The sequence below is a fragment of the Amphiprion ocellaris genome, chromosome 15 (assembly GCF_022539595.1).
Source record: "Amphiprion ocellaris isolate individual 3 ecotype Okinawa chromosome 15, ASM2253959v1, whole genome shotgun sequence".
Taxonomy (NCBI): domain Eukaryota; kingdom Metazoa; phylum Chordata; class Actinopteri; family Pomacentridae; genus Amphiprion; species Amphiprion ocellaris.
In genome coordinates this window covers 8,209,386-8,231,481 of record NC_072780.1, presented here as the reverse complement: position 1 = coordinate 8,231,481, position 22,096 = coordinate 8,209,386, and the positions used below count along the sequence as shown (strand labels likewise).

At 41.2% G+C, this 22,096-nt stretch overlaps 1 protein-coding gene across 5 annotated transcripts in view; it reads right to left on the bottom strand.

Moving 5' to 3' along the window:
• Positions 1-11: 11 nt before the first annotated feature.
• pag1 (phosphoprotein membrane anchor with glycosphingolipid microdomains 1) overlaps positions 12-22,096 on the bottom strand; it is a 60,474-nt gene continuing 38,389 nt past the window's right edge. For all 5 annotated transcript variants that reach the window (XM_055017933.1, XM_055017935.1, XM_023268790.3 and 2 more), the window contains 7 exons: positions 20,768-20,999; positions 18,958-19,015; positions 13,692-13,788; positions 10,729-10,898; positions 10,157-10,588; positions 4,445-4,504; positions 12-2,908 (listed from right to left, as the gene is read on the bottom strand). In XM_055017933.1, the coding sequence (XP_054873908.1) occupies positions 2,543-2,908; positions 4,445-4,504; positions 10,157-10,588; positions 10,729-10,898; positions 13,692-13,788; positions 18,958-19,015; positions 20,768-20,955 (1,371 nt within the window). In that variant the 5' untranslated portion in view covers positions 20,956-20,999 and the 3' untranslated portion in view covers positions 12-2,542. The remainder of the gene's footprint in view (positions 2,909-4,444; positions 4,505-10,156; positions 10,589-10,728; positions 10,899-13,691; positions 13,789-18,957; positions 19,016-20,767; positions 21,000-22,096) is intronic.

Sequence of the window (22,096 nt, the reverse complement as noted above, 5' to 3'; positions counted from 1 at the left end):
GGACAAAATGATACAATTTATTATATTTATATTTTAATAGAACAATTCATGTCATAAAATATTTACATGCAGAGAATGGAAACCGGACAGAGTGGAGTGACAGATGTGGCCATAACTGCCAAAACAGGCTTTGCCCTTTGATCAAAGGCGGGTGTCACCATCGAGTCGTCTGCTGGTTGTTACAGGGAACAAATGGTCTCATTAGGGGAGGAGCTGAGCAGCGAGGGAGCTTCTCCGGACCCCTACCACACCCCCATTCCCTTGAGAGGAATGTGTGTGTGTGTGTGTGTGTTTATATGACCGACATGGACAGCTAGAGAGAATAAGTGATTTTAGCTAAGTATCTATTAACTGTGTCCGTGTGTGTTGTCCTGATTAGATTTGGCACTAAAACATCCCCGTTTGGCAGATCATTTCCTTAGAGGTCATTTATAGCACTCTGTGAACACTATTATATGTATCTGATGGTACCACACTGATATGCAGTTGTGTCACTTGACAATGCATTCAAATGCTCATGTTCTTTTGGCAATTTTTTTTAAATGAACATTGATAATTAACTCTTTGCAGAAATGAGCCAGAATTGTTTTCTCCCCTCATCTAAAACACAGAGATTTCATTTAAAATCCTCTTTCAGTGTAGCAATGCTGAGAGATACAACAGCATTTCAAATGTCTATCATTTATGAATCCACTACCAGTCAGAGCGGACTGGCTGTGTTTGTCTGCAACAAGCTCCAGCATGTCTAATAAAACATGAACTAAGGCTTGAGATACTGTAAAGCTGTAATATTTTTGACGTGGGTGGAAATAGATGACACCAATTTTTTTGGCGAATGAGGGAGGAAGTACATACTGTAGCAATGAAAAATATATTTACAGCACAAAAGCACAGGCCCTATTCAATTGGAAAATCAATCAACAGTATTCAGACGTATATATTTTTTTTAATAAAAGTACCACACTGTTCTTCAAATGCTATGTACCAAAAGAGTTGTACCATATGTCTGACATCTGCTTGGTTACTACTTGTCAGAACTGAAATGAAATTTAAAAAAAAAAAAAAAAACATTGGACACACTGGGTTTCCCTTAAAGCAAATCATACATACATCAGTGCTCTTTTAAAATTATACCACTCTGGACATTTGTACAAATACATAAAATTTCCACTGAGTAACAACTGGTTAAAATAGTGCTCTAACTATATACAGGCCTTGGTTGGCATGTCGTCAGTACAAGCTACAAACAGACAGATATGTTTTTTTTTTCTCTTCTAAAAAGCATAAGATGTTCAAATTGTGCATAAATGTAACTGGCTTGTAATGATGCTTTTCATAACCTGTGTATAAATGCAGTACCGTCATATTAAACACTGTGCTTTAATGCCAGATGAAGACTGTACCAAGGTTAGACTCAACAAAAACATGGTAACCAAAAATATACAATACTACAAATTTATCATGTCATTTTATCACGTTGTAAGTCTGAATTGGTTTCGACCTGTGTGCAAAATGACAAAAACAACCTTCTTTTTTTAAACAGGGAATTCTTTAAATAGTCAAAGGGGAAGCGTACCTAATTGCTGTTATCCTCACAACTCATTTTCATTTCATCTCAATAAAACCACTAGAAACTTCTATAAAAGCCTAGTTACGTTTCTCTCACAAACACACTCTGCAACATTTCACAATTACATAACAATATGCATCTTCAAATAAATATGAATTTCACAAAAATCATTGACATGGACTGTAAAACCTCGAAAAATGCTTCCATAATGCAAATCTGCAGATGAATAGTTTGACCCTGTAACATGTTAAAGCCCATACATTTGCAAAAGGACATGTATGCAGCAGTCTGTTTGTTTTATCTATCAAATGCTACCTTTGTTTCTGCTAAGCACAGATCAGATTGGCTTTTTTCTTTTCGTGCCAAGAACACTTTTCACAGGAATTTCTAGCAGAGAATGCACAGTGGAGGTGCTGCCAACCCTGACAAGGAACGGCCTCGAAATACATCATCTGACACCTCAATAAAACATAACACTGAGTCACCTGGAAAAAGCTGGAGAGACTAGCAGCTGCAGAGGGGACGTATAAATAATATTACCTTCACATGTACAGTAAGTGCATGAAATGCATGAGCATATGGCACTGAATTCTTGGTATGTGTTTGTTTTTTTAAATGACAGGCATTGATCGCGTCCTCAGCTAACCTTTAAAATGGAGTTTTGAGATTTGATATTTATTTTGACAATTCATTTATTAGATTTTTTTTTTCAATCAAGTGTTGTTATGGCCTACCAGTACCAATGACATTCACCTTGTTTGATAAATTAATCAGATATGATAAACCGTACCCAGGCTGTAATGAGGACGCTCATGCATTGATGATGGATGCTCTGGTGTGCCATTTTCTACTGTTTTTTCCCTCAAGTCATGCGCCAAAAGCATGCTTGAGAGCAAGTTTAAAGCACTACAGTGATGCCTGTAAGATGCACTGGCCGGGGAAGCGTTGCCACAGGTGTAGATGATGAAAAACTCAAAGGCGGGAGGTTTCCCGGCTCAGACCCAACTCTCCAACGCTCTCGTAATCAGGCTCTGCTTTGGCAACGTCTGAGCCCTCGGCCCCCGGACCCGCCCTGTGGTCGTCATCCGAGCTGCTAGTCTTTGGGATGCGGATGGTTTCGTAGCCGGGATCTGTGCTGTCCAGGATGGGGTCTTCCCCGCCTGACTGGGACTCGTCGGGTTGGGTGTAGATGTCTCGGACTGTAGCGTAGAGGTCGCTGGAGGAGGAGGCCGGGACCAGACCTTTGATCTCCGCGATGCTGCTGTAGTCGTGCTCTTTGTCTTCCTCATTAACAGCATCATCACAGTTTGTTTTGTTGACTGTAGAGTACACTGCCGACTGTAAGACAGAGAAGAGACAAAAATTCACAAAATTGTTCATAATAGGATAGACCGATTATCAGCCTGGCTAATTGTCTTGGCCATATTTGGCATTTTTTCTTATTATCGGCATCTGTATTTCTATTGGCTGATTATTGATAAATTAAATGCACTACTTCAGCTCTAATGCAGCCGCCTCTCTCTGTCTGTTGTCACTCTGTGGAGTCAGAAAAGTCTCTCAAGCAGAGAGCGCAAAAACTGCACAAGTCGTTGCCACAAACCATGAAATTAGCTCCTCTCACAGTGGCTAAGGCTTTGCTAACTGCTAGTGGCTAACTTAAGCAGCCCAAGATTACCTTGAAACAGAGTCTGGACAACAATCATTACTCCTCCAAGTTACGCAGCAGTTATGTGATGATTGGCGTACGTTTGTCTGTGCACAACATCACTCAAAAACAGACTAACAGATTTGGATGAAATTTTCAGGGAATGTCAGAAATGACACAAGAGCCACCTCATTAGATTTTGGCAGAGATGCGGCTTATAGCCTGGATCCACGGATTTGTTAAGGATTTCCATTGCGAGATAGCGTCACGGCGTCACTGTAACTATGAAAACAAGTGAACGCTACGTCAGCTGCCTGCTGACGATCACATAATTGCGATCCTAATCCACCTTCAAACTTATCAGAAATGATACAAGGAATAATTGATTAAATTGTGGGGGTGTTTCCGAGTCCCATCAATTCTTGCCCTCTGCTTCACATTTAGGTCACGTGATTCAGTATCTGTACATAACGTACACATGCATAACACACGCCTGTGCTCAGCGCAAGGTCATTTGTTTATGGGTACATCTATATTAAATGGTGCATATATATTCTAGGTGCATTTGTTGCATTTCTACAAAAATATGCTGCATTTCTGACAATACCATATGGAGGAATGAACAGCCTTGGTGGAGTACTGTGCTCTCTGAGTGCTTTTCTTGTTAATAATGCTGTAAGATGTGGACCTTAGTGGGCAATAAAAGTGATAGACCAGAAAAAGATTATGAAAATAGAGAAGAGAAGCAGACAGACCTGCAGGAGATAAACTGATCAGTCTCAGTCGATCTGACATAAACAAAAGGGAGCATCCTAGTTTAATCACTTCTAATTCTTATTTTACATATTCAGTTCTTACATTTAATGTGTACCGGCTCCAAATGTCGTTTATCGGGATTTCTTGATTAGCAACATTGGCATCAGTATCGACCCCCATATTGGTTGATCTCAAGTTCACATCAATTGTCTGGAGTTGTTATTAACATAATTTAATTTATCAGACCAAAAAGAATGTGAACTGTCAAGACACTGATGCTTTCATATCCCACAGATCCCTGCTTAGTTTTTCCCTCTTAGCACATTTTCTCTCATGGTGTACAAATATTTTACCACTTTCTATTGTCTCTGTTTTGTTTTTATCTTTCTGATGCTCGGAGCAGTTGCAAAGTGCTGCTGTCTCGGGACTGGAAACTGCAGTTTGGGGAATAAGGGAGTTTAACACACACTTACCTCATTGTCTGACAGAACATCGTTGTCGAACCCCGGTGCAGGAGACAGAGGGGAGTGTAACTGGAGGAGGAAAGAACAAAAAGATAGATTCAGATATGGCAGGTGGTGCATGAAAGAAAAGACTGAGTGCAGAATCAGAGGTTTAAAACACTTCTGTGGCTCACAAAGTCAACGCTTACTCCACCTGAAAGTGGCTATGAAGAACATTTAAAGGGTTGTTAAGAATGTGGATGCATCTTCATGTAAAAATGTAAATTGTAGAGCTTTATAAAAATAAAAAAAACTCTTAGAATTAAAAGCAGCAAGCTGTAAAAGAAATAGAAAGCAAATGTTGTGATAGAGTTGTTCCAAACAAATTTGGGCGAACGCAATTAAGATGTGGTTGGCTTTCTTATCGAGCTGTAGTACTAAAACATGCTGGCAACTTATTGACAACTTCTCAAAAAACACACACACCAGCTGAAAATCTGCCTCGGCGTGAAACAACGCTCAGTAACTGATCGATGGTGAAATTCTAAACTACAGCTATTCCCAGCCATGGGAGAAAAACACGCTCTGCATTTGCTGTTTTGGTCGTGATACGTAGGAAACTAATGTTCTATATAACCACCCATTCATTAAAAAAATTATTGAGTGGAAGTCAATAGGCAGTGACTGAGAGTGTGATGCTTTTGTGCACAGCCTCTGTCCACTTCGCCTTATGATCGATGAGGGAGCCATTAATCAACAAAGCACATCTGACAGCAGTACAAAACACCTCAGGAGTCTAACAAGAATCTCAATATCCCTGCCAGCAGTGCCTAAATAGTTTATATCATGTAAAAAAGGAACAGAAAATGGAAAAATATTGCTTTTTGTGTTATTTTTTTTTGGACATGGAGCAAGGATAAGAAGGCACATTCAGTCCTCGGTTGGCACCAAGGTTACTGCTAATGTATTTTTTCAAAAAAGCAGTAGCTGTTCACTTTGAGCCACAGCACTTGGTGCCAGTTAAGGACACATCTCTATGCAGGCTGCACTCTCACACACTGAATGGAAACCTGCACGCACAGATCATCCATCAAACTGTCCACCGCAGCTATATGTCAGGCTATCTCCAACCAGATACATGTTTCTCTGGCTTTTTGTCAAAGCGTGTAAATCAATATGATTACTTTATGGCGAACGCATGTTTAGAGACATGATTACTTTTATAGATCCGGCGTGCACTTTGCAATGCAGCAGATGCCTTTTTTCATTTCACTTTAATTAGCCAGCCAATTAGGTGGAATGCCCCCCGAGGAGTGTTTGGATGAAACAAGGACGCAGGTGACTTGGCCCAGTCACTGCACCTCTTAGTGTGTCTCACAATGTTTGCTCATCTAATATGAAGCCCTTTTATCTTTGGCACGAGCATTAGTGCAAATTAAAGTGGAATTTTAATTTAGTTAGCAGCACAGTCTGAAATAAACCCAGCATATAAACTGCTTTTGATGCATATAAGCAGTAAATCTGAGCCTTATAAAGTCCATTTATGCATATTAAATGAATATAAAGACCTATAAAAGTACGTGATGTTTGTTAGTGTCCATGCAGATACAGATTGAGATGTGAGATATTATTAATTCAACATGTTACAGTAAGACGTAGTGTGCTTGCGTGTATTTATGTGAGAGAGGATTATGGGAATGTGTTTATATAGGAGATGCAATGACATACAGGACATGCAAGTATGACTGTAAGCTGATTACAGTCGCCTCAGAAGATGGACGACTCAGGTGTCAATGTGTCAGTTATGGTGACGTGCACGTTGACATGCGTGCATATAAATCAGCATTAATATATCCGCTCAGACTGCCGGGGTCATATGTGGTCACTCAAGTGCATAAACAACTCCAGAAAACTGTAGGAGTGCAAATTATACTAACTACTTTAACACCAACTCAAGTTATTTCTTAAACCACACGCAAATCCTTTATCTAACAATAGCGATCGCCTTCATTGACAGGCGGCTCAACATTGCTGACACACTGAATATTGCAGTTTACCTGCACTGTGTCCCCGGTGTATATCCCAGCAGCCCCACCGGCTGGGTCAAATTCATTTCCTGCACCTCGCATGTGAAAAGCCCGTGAGCGACAGCGCAAGCAAATGACTGCAAACAAGTGTTACTGCTGTTTATGACAGTTCAATAACTGTTGGACTGCACAGGATCAGAGAAGCTGTGAGTAAAAGGTCACAGGAGGCCGTGCGAGTGTGTATTTCTGGGGCAAACCGGGTGTACACGTGGAAAAGTGCTGGTGTATGCGAAAGAATGCGTGTGTGCGAGCAGCATTTAGCGAGCCGCTACCTGAGGGGACTCCTCTCCGACATTAACATACAGGCACCTCAGTGTATGCACAGATGATTTGTGCGTACGTGCAAGAGACGGAGACAGAGGGAGAGTTTCAATAGCCCATATCATCCATCATGAAGCCAGACTAACTGTCATACTGATGGTGGCCAGCTGGTGCTCGCACACACACACATACACACACTCTCATGCATACACACACTTTGTCAGACAAGACAAATCGCAGACGACTCCTGTTCATACATGGGCGTAAACCGCAGGGAGCCGGGAACATTCACGGTTAACCTTAAATCAGCCCCGGGGTGTGTGCGTATGTGTGTGTGTGAGTGTGTGCAATAGAATACATGTAAACACACACATCATAGAATCTGTGTAATATGAGGGGGATGGGAAATAAGATACATGTGGGTGCGTACATTTAGCAGGTGGGTGGTTATATAAATGAGTACATTTTGAAGATGTGTGTGTTGCCAGCGTTGTGGAGATGTATTGGAGCTCACTACATCAAGATTTCATCACAGATACGGGGGTCACATGAGGCTACGTTTGCCTGCTGTCCAAATGGGAAGCAGTGATTAACTAATTGGCTGCAACACCAGAGACAAAGGAACACAGAGATGCGACTAAAAACACAGAGAAGAGCAACGAAGAAAGAGAGATGGGAGATAAAATATCCTTTAATATACCGAGTCGTGAGGACAGAGCACATTACAGGATATTTGTGGTCTTATTTTCATAGTTTGGGCTGTCATTTTTGTCAGTTATCATAACACTGTAGTCACTAAATTGGATGTTGAGATGTGGGAGTGTAGCAACATTGTCACAACAAAATCCACCTGGCTAAGAAAGCAGCAGGTTGTAAACAAGCGATCGAACCATTTTATTTGATGGTAAACTGTACCCAAAACTATAGTAAGTATGTTAAGTTTCAGTTTATTCAGGAAGCTAGTCTGCATATGTGATGAACACTTACAACAGACACTTCTCTTTCAAATAAGTTACGCAAAATCTGGGTTAAAACTACTGATCAGAACAACGGTCAAAAATAGAATCTACAACCAAGCTAGCAGCTGTGTGACGCTTTTAGTCACAGCAGTAATGTGAGCTAAGTGCTAACATCAGCATGTTAACATGCTTACAATGACAACATTAACATGCTGGTATTTAGATACAATGCTTACCACTGCCACCATTGTAATTTAGTGTGTTAGACTCACCAATTGGCAACACATAGCATGACAGAGGCAGATGAGAATGTGATAAGGTTTATCACATATTTAACCATAACTTAAAGTATTGCAGATATTACATTTTTAAAGGAAGGTGAAGGGATCACTAAAGCTGTTACAAATCATCATCATGTGGGGGGAAATAAATACTTGTAATTAATATCATTGCAGTCCATCTAATAGTTGTTGCATTAAGTTTCGTCCACTGCAGCGACTAATTAGATAGACAGATAGACAGATAGACAGATAGATAGATAGATAGATAGATAGATAGATAGATAGATAGATAGATACTTTATTAATCCCAAGGGAAATTCCAGTGTTCAGCAGCTTACATACAACAACATAAAATAACAAAAAGGCAGGTTAGTAACATTAAAGGTTAGTATATACTCTGAAAATCTTGCTGTACAATACTATACTATAAAAAACGCTTCCAATTTTAAAATCTATAGGATACTAAATGCAATTAAAATTCAATATATGGTATTTACACATTTCAAGGCATGGTGATTTAAAGTGTATCTGAGTGATTTAAAGTGACTTGACGGGTAGTAGGAAAACAGTTTTATCGAACTACCTAAGGTGCATGGACATTTTACAATCACATTGGTTCTACTGTGATTATGACTGCAGCCACTCAGTGATGAGTTGTACAGTCTGATGGCCAGGGGGACAAAAGAGTTCCTGAGTCTTTTGGTGGAGCAGGTCAGAGACAGCAGCCTGGAGCTGAACACACTCCTCTGCCTGATCACAGTTCTGTGCAGAGATACTACAGAAGATATGGATATTTCAGTGTGGCTGCCATCCTTAGAACATCACCAGGAGTGGGTGTGAAAATAAGATAAGTTCTAATTAACCACCCTTTGAAACAGGAGGAGGAAAAGTGATGCGGCTGGAAAATGAAAGCAAACACAGTGAAAACTTTAAAAAGTAGCGTACAGACGAAGAGCTGGCCCTTCATGCAGCTTTGTGTCACAATGTGATGTTTTGTCTGATGCAATTCTTTTCGAGCTCTGAGAGTGTGCTACTGCGTGTTTGTTGGTTTGTGTGCGTTCCTCTGATGGATCCTGGCATGTGAAAGGCAGCATGCTGAGAGCAGCAGCAGCAGCAGCTCTGTTCAGTCCATGACGTTGAACTGCTTTTCTTCTCTTTTCACCTCCTTTTTCTTTAACTCTTATTCCACCTCTTCTATACATCTCCACATCTCACCCTCTCACCTCTCTATAATGCTGCTTCTTATCATCCCTTTTTTCTCCACTACCTTCCTCTGTACTACAGATGCCTTCATTTGTATGCCACTGAGTTTGTTTTTTTCTTTCTTCCTCTCTCTATCTCACTTCCTTTCACTCTTGACTCTTTCCTCCTCACCCTTCGTGCCTCGCGATTCTTTCAGCATTTTTTGAGTCAATCTCCCATCATCTCTCTATCGCTATCTCTATTTCATCTATTACTCTCTCCAGCTCCCATTTTCAGTCTTCTCTCCTCCCTTCCTCTTACACCCATTTCTCTCACCATCCAATTTCTTCCCTTCAGTCTGCCACTCTCCCTAAAGCAGCAGCTTAGCAGACCATAATTGTGGTGGTGAGACACATCTCGCTTTTTTTCTTTGTTCTCAAGCCAGTTCTGTTGACTCTTTTGCACAGTGTTGCTGAGGAGATGACCAACCTCAGCTATATGGGGGTGTAGATAGTATAATCAGAGACAGGATGCCTATCATGACCTGAGATTTTGTCAGATTTTTGTTGTCAAATGGAAATATAAGCTTATTTAAAAATGTTGCGTAGGTTTGTTTGAATCTAAAATGCTAACAATGCATTTGATTAAGAAAACTCCATTTGAAAATAAAATCTTATCTGCTTCCAAGGTCATGCGCTGGCTCAAAATCCTAACTCAAATCCTTCTTTTATTTAAATGTAAAAAATGATTTCCCTCTGCAGCGTCTGCTCCTGCATAGCTCTGTCAAATGAGTTTTCCATCTCTCAGTTCCATCAAATTACGGAATGAACCTTCATTATGCAAATTTTGCTATAATCTACAGGTGAGAGACAAAAAAACACACACACACACACACACACACACACACACACACACACACACACACACACACACACACACACACACACACGCACACACACACACAGTCCTCACCTCTCCGTTGTGCAGCCCAGCCCCCACCAGCCCATTCATCACCACTGGCTGGTTGTCGTTTTCATCCAGAACCTTCTCCGGTACCGGCGGAGGTAAATCCTCCTCCGGTTCCTCCAGGGGCTTGTGTGTGGGAACAGCGGCGTTATCGGAGCGCCGTTTGGCCTCCATGTCGACGCTGTGGCGGCTCTTCTTGTTCAGGTCGACTGAAGCGTACTCCACCCCGGCGCACAGGGGCCCTCGCTCAGGTGTGCAGGGGCTGAGGTGGCCGTTGAGGAGGGCGGGAAGGTGAGGCGGAGGTTCGTCGGGGCTCAGCTGGACGGTACCGTTGGGGAGGCCGAGCTTCACGGGGGGGTCTTTGAGCTCTTTGACCGTCTCGTACAGAGAGTCTTCGACGCTGACGTCACGGGACGCCACCGCCATCTCCTTCACCACCTGGAGAACAGAAATACACTCCATTTTCTAGCTGTACTGTACTTTCACCCCACCAATCAGAGCTTTAATCTCCTCGTCCACTTAAATCAAGCAAAAAAAAACAACATTCTGCTCTTGAAAGGTGACTTTTAAACACTGACCTCATAGGTGCTGTCCCCCGAGGCTGGGGGTCCGTCCCCGATGAGGGCGTTGTTGGGAGGGATGCTGGGAAGCTCGCGGTCCTGAGGACACTTGGAGGACCTGAGCTCTGATTGGCTGGAGAGCATCTCCTCTGATAACTGGGGACTGGTGTCCTGTGTGTCTGTGAGGACTGGAGAGAGGGACGGAAAAAAAAAGAATATCACTGGGTTGTTTTCTTAAAGCAGGGTGTATTTTTAACATTTACATCAGAATCAGAATCAGAATCAGAATGAGTTTTATTGCCATTGTTCATGAGGTTCACAAACGAGGAATTTGACTCGGTGCAATGCTGCTACATTAAACATTTAACAAATAGTAGAGATAAAAATAAAGATAAAAATAAAGATAAAGATAAAGTAAATACTATAATAAAAGCTAACATCTACTATAATAAAAACTAACAACTAAGTACACTGTACAACAAAAAAGTGACTAAGTGAATAAAGTGACCAGTAGCAGCAGGTGGTGGGGGCCACCACGTAGTGCAAATATTGTAGTGCAAAAAACAGTGGTAATTGTTGATGAGTCGGTGCTGAGCTGCTGAACATAGGCACGTGTGTGTGACGTAGAGTCATCTAGTGTTCATCAGTCTGATGGCAGAGGGGAAGAAGCTGTTCATGTAGCGGGAGGTTCTGGTCCGGATGGACCTTAGTCTCCTGCCTGAGGGGAGGGGGGTGAACAGTCTGTGTCCAGGGTGAGAGGGGTCGGCAATGATCCGACCTGCACGCCTCCGGGTCCTCGAGACGTACAGATCCTGCATAGATGGAAGTCTGCAGCCGATCACCTTCTCAGCAGTGCGCACAATGCGCTGCAGTCTGAATCTGTCCCTGATGGTGGCTCCAGCGTACCACACAGTGATGGAGGAGGTGAGGATGGACTCGATGATGGCCGTGTAGAACTGCACCAACATCTTGGTGGGCAGCTTGAGTTTCCTCAGCTGCCGCAGGAAGAACATCCTCTGCTGGGCCTTCTTGAGGAGGGAACTGATGGTCAGCTCCCACTTGAGGTCCCGGGTGATGGTGGTGCCCAGGAAGCGGAAGGAGTCCACGGTGGAGATGGGAGAGTCAGTGAGGGTGAGGGGGGGTGGTGGGGCTGTGACTTTCCTAAAGTCCACGATCATCTCCACTGTCTTCTGGGCGTTCAGGTCCAGGTTGTTGTGGCTGCACCAGGACACCAGCCGGGCCACCTCCCTCCTGTAGAAGGACTCATCACCGTCTGAGATGAGCCCGATGAGGGTGGTGTCATCTGCGAACTTCAGCAGCTTCACAGACTGGTGGCTGGAGGTGCAGCAGTTGGTGTACAGGGAGAAGAGCAGGGGGGAAAGTACACAGCCCTGGGGGGAACCGATGCTGATGCTCACCGAGTCCGAGACAGTCTTCCCCAGCCGCACGTGTTGCCTACGGTCCGTCAGGAAGTCGATGATCCACCTGCAGAGGGAGTCGGGCACGTTGAGCTGGGACAGCTTGTCCTGGAGCAGAGCAGGGCGGATGGTGTTGAAAGCAGAGCTGAAGTCCACAAACAGGATCCTGGCGTAGGTTCCTGGGGAGTCCAGATGCTGCAGGATGGAGTGGAGGGCCAGGTTGACTGCGTCGTCCACAGACCTGTTGGCTCTGTAGGCGAACTGCAGTGGGTCCAGGAGAGGGGTGGTGATGGTCTTGAGGTGGGACAGGACCAGGCGCTCAAAGGACTTCATGACTACAGAGGTGAGCGCCACAGGTCTGTAGTCGTTGAGTCCTGTGATCCGTGGCTTCTTGGGGACGGGGACAATGGTAGAAGATTTGAAGCAGGCCGGCACGTGGCATGACGCCAGAGAGGTGTTAAAAATGTCCGTGAAGACAGGAGCCAGCTCCTCCGCGCAGTGTCTCAGAGTGGAGGGAGAAACACCATCAGGACCTGGGGCCTTGCGCGGGTTCAGTCTGCTGAATTGTCTGTGCACATCCTGCTTACAGAGGGAAAAGGCATGGGGGGATGTGGGGGGGACTGCCTTTGATGAAGTGACAGTGGCAGCAGTGGAGGTGCTGGGGGGAGGGGAGGTGCTGGGCACAGCTGACGAGGTGTCAAAGCGGGCGTAGTGCTGGGACAGTTTCTGACAAAGGGCTTTGTCGTCCTGTCCTTTAGGAGCCTGAGGCCGGTAGTTGGTGATCTGCCTCAGTCCTCTCCACACAGAAGCAGAGTCATTAGCAGTGAACTGCTGCTGGAGTCTCTCTGAATACACAGTCTTAGCTCTCCTCAGCTCCCTGCTAAAACGGTATTTAGCCTCCTTGTAGCAGTCTCTGTCTCCGCTCCTGAACGCTGCTTCTTTCTCCTTCCTAATCTGTCTGAGTCTGGGTGTGAACCACGGCTTGTCATTGGCATAACTCACCCTGGTGCGCGTTGGCAGAATGCGCTCCTCACAAAAGTGGATGTATGAGGTCACAGTGTCCGTGTACTCGTCCAGATTGACTGTGGCTCCTTTAAACACGTCCCAGTCAGTTGTCTCCAAGCATGTGCGCAGCTCCTCCACAGCCTCACCAGTCCACTTCTTTGCTTTGCTCACAACAGGCTTTGTGAGCTTCAGTCTCTGTGTGTAAGTGGGGATGAGGTGGACCATCACGTGGTCTGACATCATACATCATAGTCATTCTGTAATGAGTCATATTTGTCTTTTCCAAACACTGAAATTAGTATTTAGACTCCTCTGTAACACTTAGAAATGACGAAGATTATTACATAGATACGCCCTGTAGGAAAACAACAGCAGAGGTTTAAAGCTGACACGTTGCATAACAACAGCTACGAAGCAAATGTCATTATCATGTGACTTAATTAATGAGCGTAAAAGGCGGCAGAAACATGCTGCAGCTGTGAATAATGCCGATATTGTGCAGTTAAACTAGTTAACACGGTAAACAAAGGCATGCGGAGCTAAATTGTGTCGGCTTACTTGTACCGCTGGTGAGAGGACCATTGTGAGAGCTGCTGATTGCCACGTCAGTCACTGGACTGTCTGCTGATTGGCTGATGGTCTCTCTCTCTGACACCTGCACAACAAAGGATAAGCTGTTTGTCACTGCTGCACTCACAGCCCAGAGGCTTGGAGTTCATCTCAGGGCTGAAAATGCCAGGAAATGAATGCATATGGTATAAAAAAAAAAACAGTCTTCAATGATATCAATTACAAGATGCACCAAAAAAGAGAGAAAAAAAGTGGGTAATAAAGGGAACAGAAATCAATCTGCTCTTCTTCTTGCACAGGACAGATGACTTTCACACCTCTGTGCAATCCAGAAGCCACTAGCAGCTGACTGTAATATGTTTGGAACATTATTTTTAGGATCTCCTGGTTTTTGGGGAGAATTGGTCATATTCGTAGCACAGATTCCAATTTTCCAGCTTCATCTGCGCCTTTATAAGCTTTTATAGGCTTTTTCAATCACACCTCTGATTACCTTAAGCTCATTATCAGAATGGTAAGCATGCTTAATTAAATGCAGTGTATTGTTTCCCTAACAAGAAAAGACATCTAAAGATAGCTAATGATTTCTGCCAGTATAAACAAACATAAAAAAACATTAACTAATTTAGGCCCAATCAACTTATGCTGCTGTTGATTCTCAGCTTGTTTCGTTGTAGCTGGGCTTATGAGAGGCTGTGTCAATCTGACATCCTTCTTTTGACAAAACGTGGTGTGAAAACGTTTCACGGACAGATGTCATTTTATGTTCTCAATGTCACATTGATTCCTTAACGAGAGGCACTAAAACCAAGCCGAGCATAACAGCACAGTTCGACCAAAGAAGGTGAAACGATGGTATTAGTGGAATAATAATGAAAACCATAGGAAGATGATGCTTTGAGGATACCCACAGGGAAAGTTGTTTCCCTTTTTTATCCTGCTTCCCTCTACAGGAAGCTCGATGCTATAGAACAAGAGCTCTGGAGCTGGCACAGATTCAGTCTTGCGAAAGGACACTTCAGCAGAGCATTCTGAGACTTAAAAAGCCTCCCAGAGAAGCTGGTTTCTGTACTTGCAACATCATGGAAACATGGGAGGAAAAAAAAAATCTCTAATTAAACTGTCAGACTCCAAAAATATCCGTGCAGCCGGTTTGATCAGCCTCAACAGAGCAGCAGAATCGGCTCTGCGAGTGAGCAAACACTCAAATCAACACTCTTCTCGACTCCAAATAACAGTCGCTGAAGAAGAAACTACACTAATTTACACAGGATGTGCCGAACACTTGCCGCACTGAGGCTTGATTTATCAGAACGCACTTTACACATAAACTGTCATATTTGCATCGGCTTGATAATCACTCAGTCATTCGCTGTTAAGAGATCAGAAAATGTGAAAACCTCTTCAACAGTGTGAACCAAGATTGGTCTTTGTTTAGGCTTGTTGTTTTCCTTATGTGTGAGTTGAGGATTATGCATTTAGAAGCTCCACAGCCCCACCTAGTGGTCACATATACTCATAACTGTTGGTGGCAATGATGTAATCTTTAACTATTTTATAACCCTAATATCTTTTTTCTTTCATTGTTTAATTCATTTAGAAAAGCAAAGCTAAGAGAACCTGTTGGCAATTATATATTTTTTCAGTAAGACTGATCAAGATCATAGCTTCGGGCTGAATGATTAATAAGCTGTGATCATATTCAAAATGTATTCCAGTTAAAACATTTTTCAGAGCTGTTTTTTGTTATTATTTTTGGTTTTACCCGAACTGAGAGCAAATCAAAATGCAAAGCAATCACAAAGCCCATGTTTTTGATATTTTTATTACTTCATAAGGAAGCAAAATGACTCATTCTGACCTGTTTCTAGCTGGATCTCACAACACATGAGCTCCTGTGTTCACTGATTCTGCACACAAATCCAATGTAAATTGAAATTCTGGTCCATTTGAACCCTGATCGGTTAAAGCACCTCACACAGCGAAGGATATGGAGGCACGAATGTCAGGACACGACGGCAAAAAAAGACAGATTGAGGGTGAGCGAGGAAGAGCTAATCTACTCATCCGCAAAGACAAAGACCTCCATTTAACCTGTCAGCCTGTGACATGGTCCGTCATACAAATGGACCCCTCTTGAAACAATCTGACCACCCGGCAATTACGCTGCTGCTTAAAGGTTACAGCAGAGATATCCATCAAATGCAAAGAGCCTCCAAGGATTGTGTGTGTGTGTACATGTAGGCTGAGATACACACAAAGAGGGAGTGACAGAATAAGACTGGATGTCACTTAGATGGTGAAAGCTGCGTATTTGTCACACTTAAATGGTGATGGTTACCGAAGCATCAATATCATGGTCGTGGGTAATTACTATCTTTACATTTAAAGGGCGTCATTATGAGTGGTGCGCAACAGGAAAGGATAAAGGTCAAGTCTATAAGTCCTGAATATACTTTTCTTCAGATTCTTTTGGGTCAATATATAACTGAGGGACTTTAAAGTCTGTGGGATATATTTTGCATACATTTTTATTAAAATAAAAAAAAAAAAACCTAATGTTTTTTATGATCACATCTTAACAAATTACATAATTATTTATTATGGAAACAATCACTTATTAATTAATTATATCAAATTTTAGGTGGAAAATTGTATCTGTGTCTGACAAGTCACTTTCAACTAAGTTCCCCATTACAAAAACACCTCTCAAGGAAGTGTGTTAATTCCAGATCACATGACCTGCTCCACATGATGTCATTTCCTCCTGAAGAAAAGACTGGCAAGACTCCAAGGCTTTCTGAGTTATTTAATATAAAGTAGTGTGTGAGTCAAGTGTGGATTTATCACATGTCAACAGGTTTACTACAATATCTTTAGAAATAACTTTAAATTTCAATTTTACTCAACTGTATATATAATATTTTAGAAGAATCTTTCTGTAAAAATGTCATGTGGTGTTTGGTTCTAGGCGGCCATGTTGATTTTAAGCCTGAAAACAGCAAAAATGTCAACTATGACACCTGTCAACTATGTTACAAACAGTCCCAGAATTATATATTGACTCAGCTACCTTTCTGAAACTAAGCCAATAAGACTTAGCATGTCACATTTTAGCTCGCTACTTGGAAAGTTTTACCACACCAATGAAAGCGCTGGACATTTATTTGTGAATGGAAAAGTCGGCAAAAGTGGTAGCCATGGTCATAATAATTTTAAAAAGCCTTGTTTTCGTAAAAAAAATTAAAATAAATAATGATTAGAAAAGACAAAGGTAAAGAAAGTGCTAAACACAATAGTTCACATTCGAGTATTACAAATGTGTTTTGTATTTTCATTGTATGGTTATTTGGAGACATGACTTGCCTTCTTTTGTTTCTCTGTTTTTAATATCCAGGTAAAACATATTTGTCTAATATCTTTATCAATAATTTTAAATTGTACTCAATTGTTTATATAACATTTTAAAAGAATCTTTCTGTAAAAATGCCATGTGGTGTTTGTTTATAGGTGGCTATGCAAAAATATCAACTATGATATTGGTCAACTATGTTAAAAAAAAAGTCCCGCTATTCTATATTGACCGTTTTGTTTTATATAATTTCACTTCATTCTGTCTTGACAGCAACTTAAGAAAAAGACACATATTAAAATAAGTCAAATGAGAATAGCAACCGGTGGAATTTCCCACATGAGCCCTCTGAGCAGGACGAACCACTTCCCCATCAGCAGCTGCTGGCAATTTAGAGACAATCTTGCAAACAACTGGAGGCTGTCAATCAGCGCTGTGCAGGGAGGTTGTGCTGTGTGGATGCTTCTGTGTCAGTGTGATGGGAAGTGGGTTAGAAGGCGAATGTCAGGGATCGTGTGTCAGAATGTGTAATCGTGTGTCATTCAGTCTTGCAGACAATTTGTAAGTTCTATCCACAGACCTATTTACCAGTCTGCCAGATTATGTCATGTAACTTATCCGCAGTGTGTACGTGTTGGCTTAAATCTGTAACACAGCTGCTTCTGTTTAAGAAAGAGAGCAAGTCTGAGTGAATATATTCCCTGCAGAAACATCAAATTACCGATCGTTCGCTGCTAGAAGTGACAGTTTCTTGAGCTTCCAGAGGCCTGTATTGGGTTTGAGGTTAGCCAGGTAACTTCAGGTGTAACTCAAGCTTTCCAGGTTCATCACCGTGGCAACATATGCTGCATGCCTAAACTTCTTTCCCTGACCAGGATAGATATGGCAGATAGAGCCTCTCAGTGGAGTGGATTTGCTGATTTCTTTTCTTTTCCTGTTGGCTGCAAAATCTTTCATTGTTCGATTCGTATTTGTACAGCGAAGCAATCCTAAAACAGAGACTGAGTAAAGCATTAAAGCCTTGTACTTACTCGTAAGGCTATTTCCTGGGTTGAATTATGTTTTTATGTTTGCTTTTTACTTGCTCCACTACTGCCAGGGCTGCAGCTGAAAGAATAAAGCTGTCTTACACACCAGAACAATAGGCTACATCTAAGCAACACATAAATCTAACGGAGCACACAACTGTAGCCTAATTATACTCAGATCTACTTGTGTTTTTTTGATGGGGCAGTGATATTAAAAAGCCTATTAACACATTCACACAGTCTGCAGTTTTTTTTAAACCAGCTTTCCCTTCTGTTTTAGCTGTAGCAGCTGTCTTGCTTCTAGCTTTTTTATGCTTTTAAACTCCTCATATTGATGTAGCATTATATTTTGTTCATCTTGTAAGAAATATGTAGCTCTAGAGCTGTGGATGTTTGGTCATCTGTTGTCAATGCATGCTCATAATTAAGTTAATTAATCCTACATTGATTTACATAGTTGATAGCCAGCTTTATATGAATTAGTTAAGCCAGATAGTGAAAATATATCCCGGTATTTGCAGTACAGACTTCTAGAAATGTCAAGATGTTGCAAATCCAGACCTAACCTATCTTAAAAAAAAAAAACATTTATAATTACACACGTTGTTTGCATGAGTGTGAGAGGCTACATATGCATGGATATGAATGTTCACGCATGCATGTAATTACTAGTCTGGCTGACACACTGTGGCAAGACCGACAAAACAAACTGCTCCCCTCCACATCTCATCTCACATCTCATAGATAACAAACGCAAAGATATCAGAAGAAATGATTGGATATTATTTAAATTCATTTCATGCCTCCTAAAATGTTTTTTATGCATGTGCTAGAATATTGCAAGAAATATGGGAAAACCTTGTGTCCAACTCACCCCATTCATGAGGTTCTCATGGTCTCCTGCTGGATGTCCATTCACTGTTTTCTTCTGCCTAAAGGAGAGACAGATGGGAAAACAAAGAGAAAGATAAGAGGTGGATGGTAATAAAACACCATTCATGGCTCAGTCTGCCTGTTATTCATGGTTTGCAGTTTTGTTTTTAGCAACATCTGAAAGGAAACCATGAGGATAAAATGAAATTTTTTGATATTTTACACATTTGGGTTGTTGACATCCATCCAAGCATATTATTTTTCCTTCAGGTTTTGGGTTTTTACACAAATTATACACTGTGTCCACTTTATTAGGTGCATCCGGACAATCTAATGCAACTATTTTGATATTCCGTTTTAATGATGTCTCAAAGGTTTTGTTTGTTATGAAATTTAACAGTACGTTTTGGCATATAATATGATTTATAGTGGTGTCAAGTTGACTGCTTTACATTCAGAGATGTTCCTAATATCTAATTAACTGCTGCTATGATTAATTTTATTATTTTTATTTTTTGTTGGCCAAAGGTCTCCTCTGTGACATTAACCCTCTGAACCCAAAATCCTGCCGAAGGGTTTGAAAGTCATTTATCAGAGCCAAAAATGCTAAAAAAAAAAAGAAGAAGAAGATGATGCAACTGTCCAACAGTCCTTGAACCTTCTATCTGTGCAATGCCATTCAGTCAGTAAACTTAAACATAATTAAGCTTAAAATTGGGATATTACATACATTTCTTGGCGCAACCGTGAACTAATTTCTGATTCAGCTGAAATCAACAGTCACATTACAAAAATTCAGCAACTTTTTGGCTGAGCTGGGGTGAACTGCATGCTGTGTTGATACAAAGCAGATAGGACAAACACATAGAAGCAAATAAAAAAGTATTTTTCCCAATATAGGTAAACATTTGGAAAAAAAGGTTATATATGTTGAGGCCCTTTTTCCCCCCAAAAAATAAAAGTAAAACAAGTAATCGAAGTAAAAAAATTTTTTTCTGTTTTTATGATTTATGGGGCATTATAATTGTTGATTTATATGCAGGACTTCTTGCAGTGAAAAATGAGTCCACGGTGAGTAAAAATGAAGCAGAAGTGAAAACATTCAGGAACTTGGAGTTCAGAGGGTTAAATATATATATATGTTAACTTTATACTAAGTTAACAGGACTCTTGTCTCTTAACTTTTGGGGTGAAAACTATTACAATTCTACAATTTCTACATCAGAAATGGCTACTTGGATTTAATTTACAGCCTCAATACTTAAAGTGTGGTCGAAAGTTAGCACACCTTTAATCTCACTCTTTGTTTCATTGCAATTCTAATGAGACAGAAAGCTGTGGAGATACAAATTTACTACATCGTGGTTCACAGTTGAGACTCATTACATTAGACATTTTCAGTTCACAGCAGTGCTGTACATTTGCAGCTATTACAGGAATGACTATATAAATCTACATGATAGAACAACATCCTGCACTGCTTATATCTTTAGCTATGTGTTCTACTTTAACAGCACATTGAGCTGTATTAAAGCACCAACACCCCTGAGTATTTTCTTTACGGTTACACAGCAGCACTGTTCTATATTGTCGCTGCACCTATAATTACTACAGCTAAGAATGTCCCCTCAGGTATTTGTGCACAGTCGGCAGTTCCAATAGGCGTACATTTGCTTCAGATAGCTGACGCTGCACGAAGCTGTTTTCACAACATACGTTCTGACATCTTCAAGATACGTGCGTGTTATCGAGGATAACTAAAATAATAACACAGGACGGTAGTGTTAATATGTGTGTGTTGTGATGCTCACCCCTGGCAGCTGGCACACAGCAGCAGCAGCACAGAGACCAGCAGCAGAGCAGTGAGGACACTGAGGGTGACAACCAGGACCAGCTGCCCGCTACCCAGCCACGACGCCACGCCAGGAGCGGCTGCCGTCTCCGACCCGACCACACCGGCCTCCGGCCCCCACCACACTCCACTCAGCACCGGAGCCATGACACATCACACTGTGGGAGGAGAGGACATCGGACAGGTACCAGCTGGGGAAACACAAGAAAACACAAACACACAGGAATTAAAACGTGCAGTTTACATAATATCTAGATTGAAAAAGAAACTAAATGATTTCTTTTGTATTTTTAAATACAATAATTCTGTTGATAGATCATTACTTCTTTCAGAGAGATGCTAACAAATTGAGTAAATAGAGCTTGAACAACCTCATATTTAATATGCAACTGAATAAAAGTGTTAATATTTTCTCTGGAGATCCTAAAAGATCATTGTTGATTGAGGATTAATGCAGTTTACTGAAGGATACAATGAGACACACTGCACAAACTGTGCTGCTTCTGCTAAGAAAACATACTGAAATAAGATTTTAATGTCACAAAACTTCATTAAGCAGCTCCAATTTCTCTTTAAAAATGCTCATCTGTGATCAATTCAATTAGTTTATAAATTATTTATTATAAAACTGAAAAGGACAAGTTACTAAAATGTCACTTTTGCGCAAACATTGCAATTTCCTTGTTTACTAACTCATCATTCATGAATATAATTTTACCAGAAATCGCTGTAAATTGCAATAACAAGAAAGATATTCTATTCTATTCTATTCTATTCTATTCTATTCTATTCTATTCTACTCACTTTTATTCATGTGCTAACATAATTGCACAAGGGTTTTCTAATCATCAATTAGCCTTTCAACACCATTAGCTAACACAATGTAGCATTAGAACACAGGAGTGATGGTTGCTGGAAATGTTCCTCTGTACCTCTATGGAGATATTCCATTAAAAATCAGCTGTTTCCAGCTAGAATAGTCATTTACCACGTTAACAATGTCTAGACTGGATTTCTGATTAATGTAAAGTTATCTTCATTGAAAAAAAAACCCTAATTTTCTTTCAGAAAAAAGGACTCCAAACTTTAGAACGGTCGTGTAAATCTTTAAAACTGACAAGAAATGTGTACTTTTACTTTATTTACAAGGCAAAATCATTTTCCAAAACAGTTGAACAATGTACACTTGAGCAAATTTTACTAAAACTGAAATAAACCGTAATGCTTGGTGACTATGTCAGGTGAGGATATAGTACCGCTTTAATAATTTATGGCTACAAGACCTTGT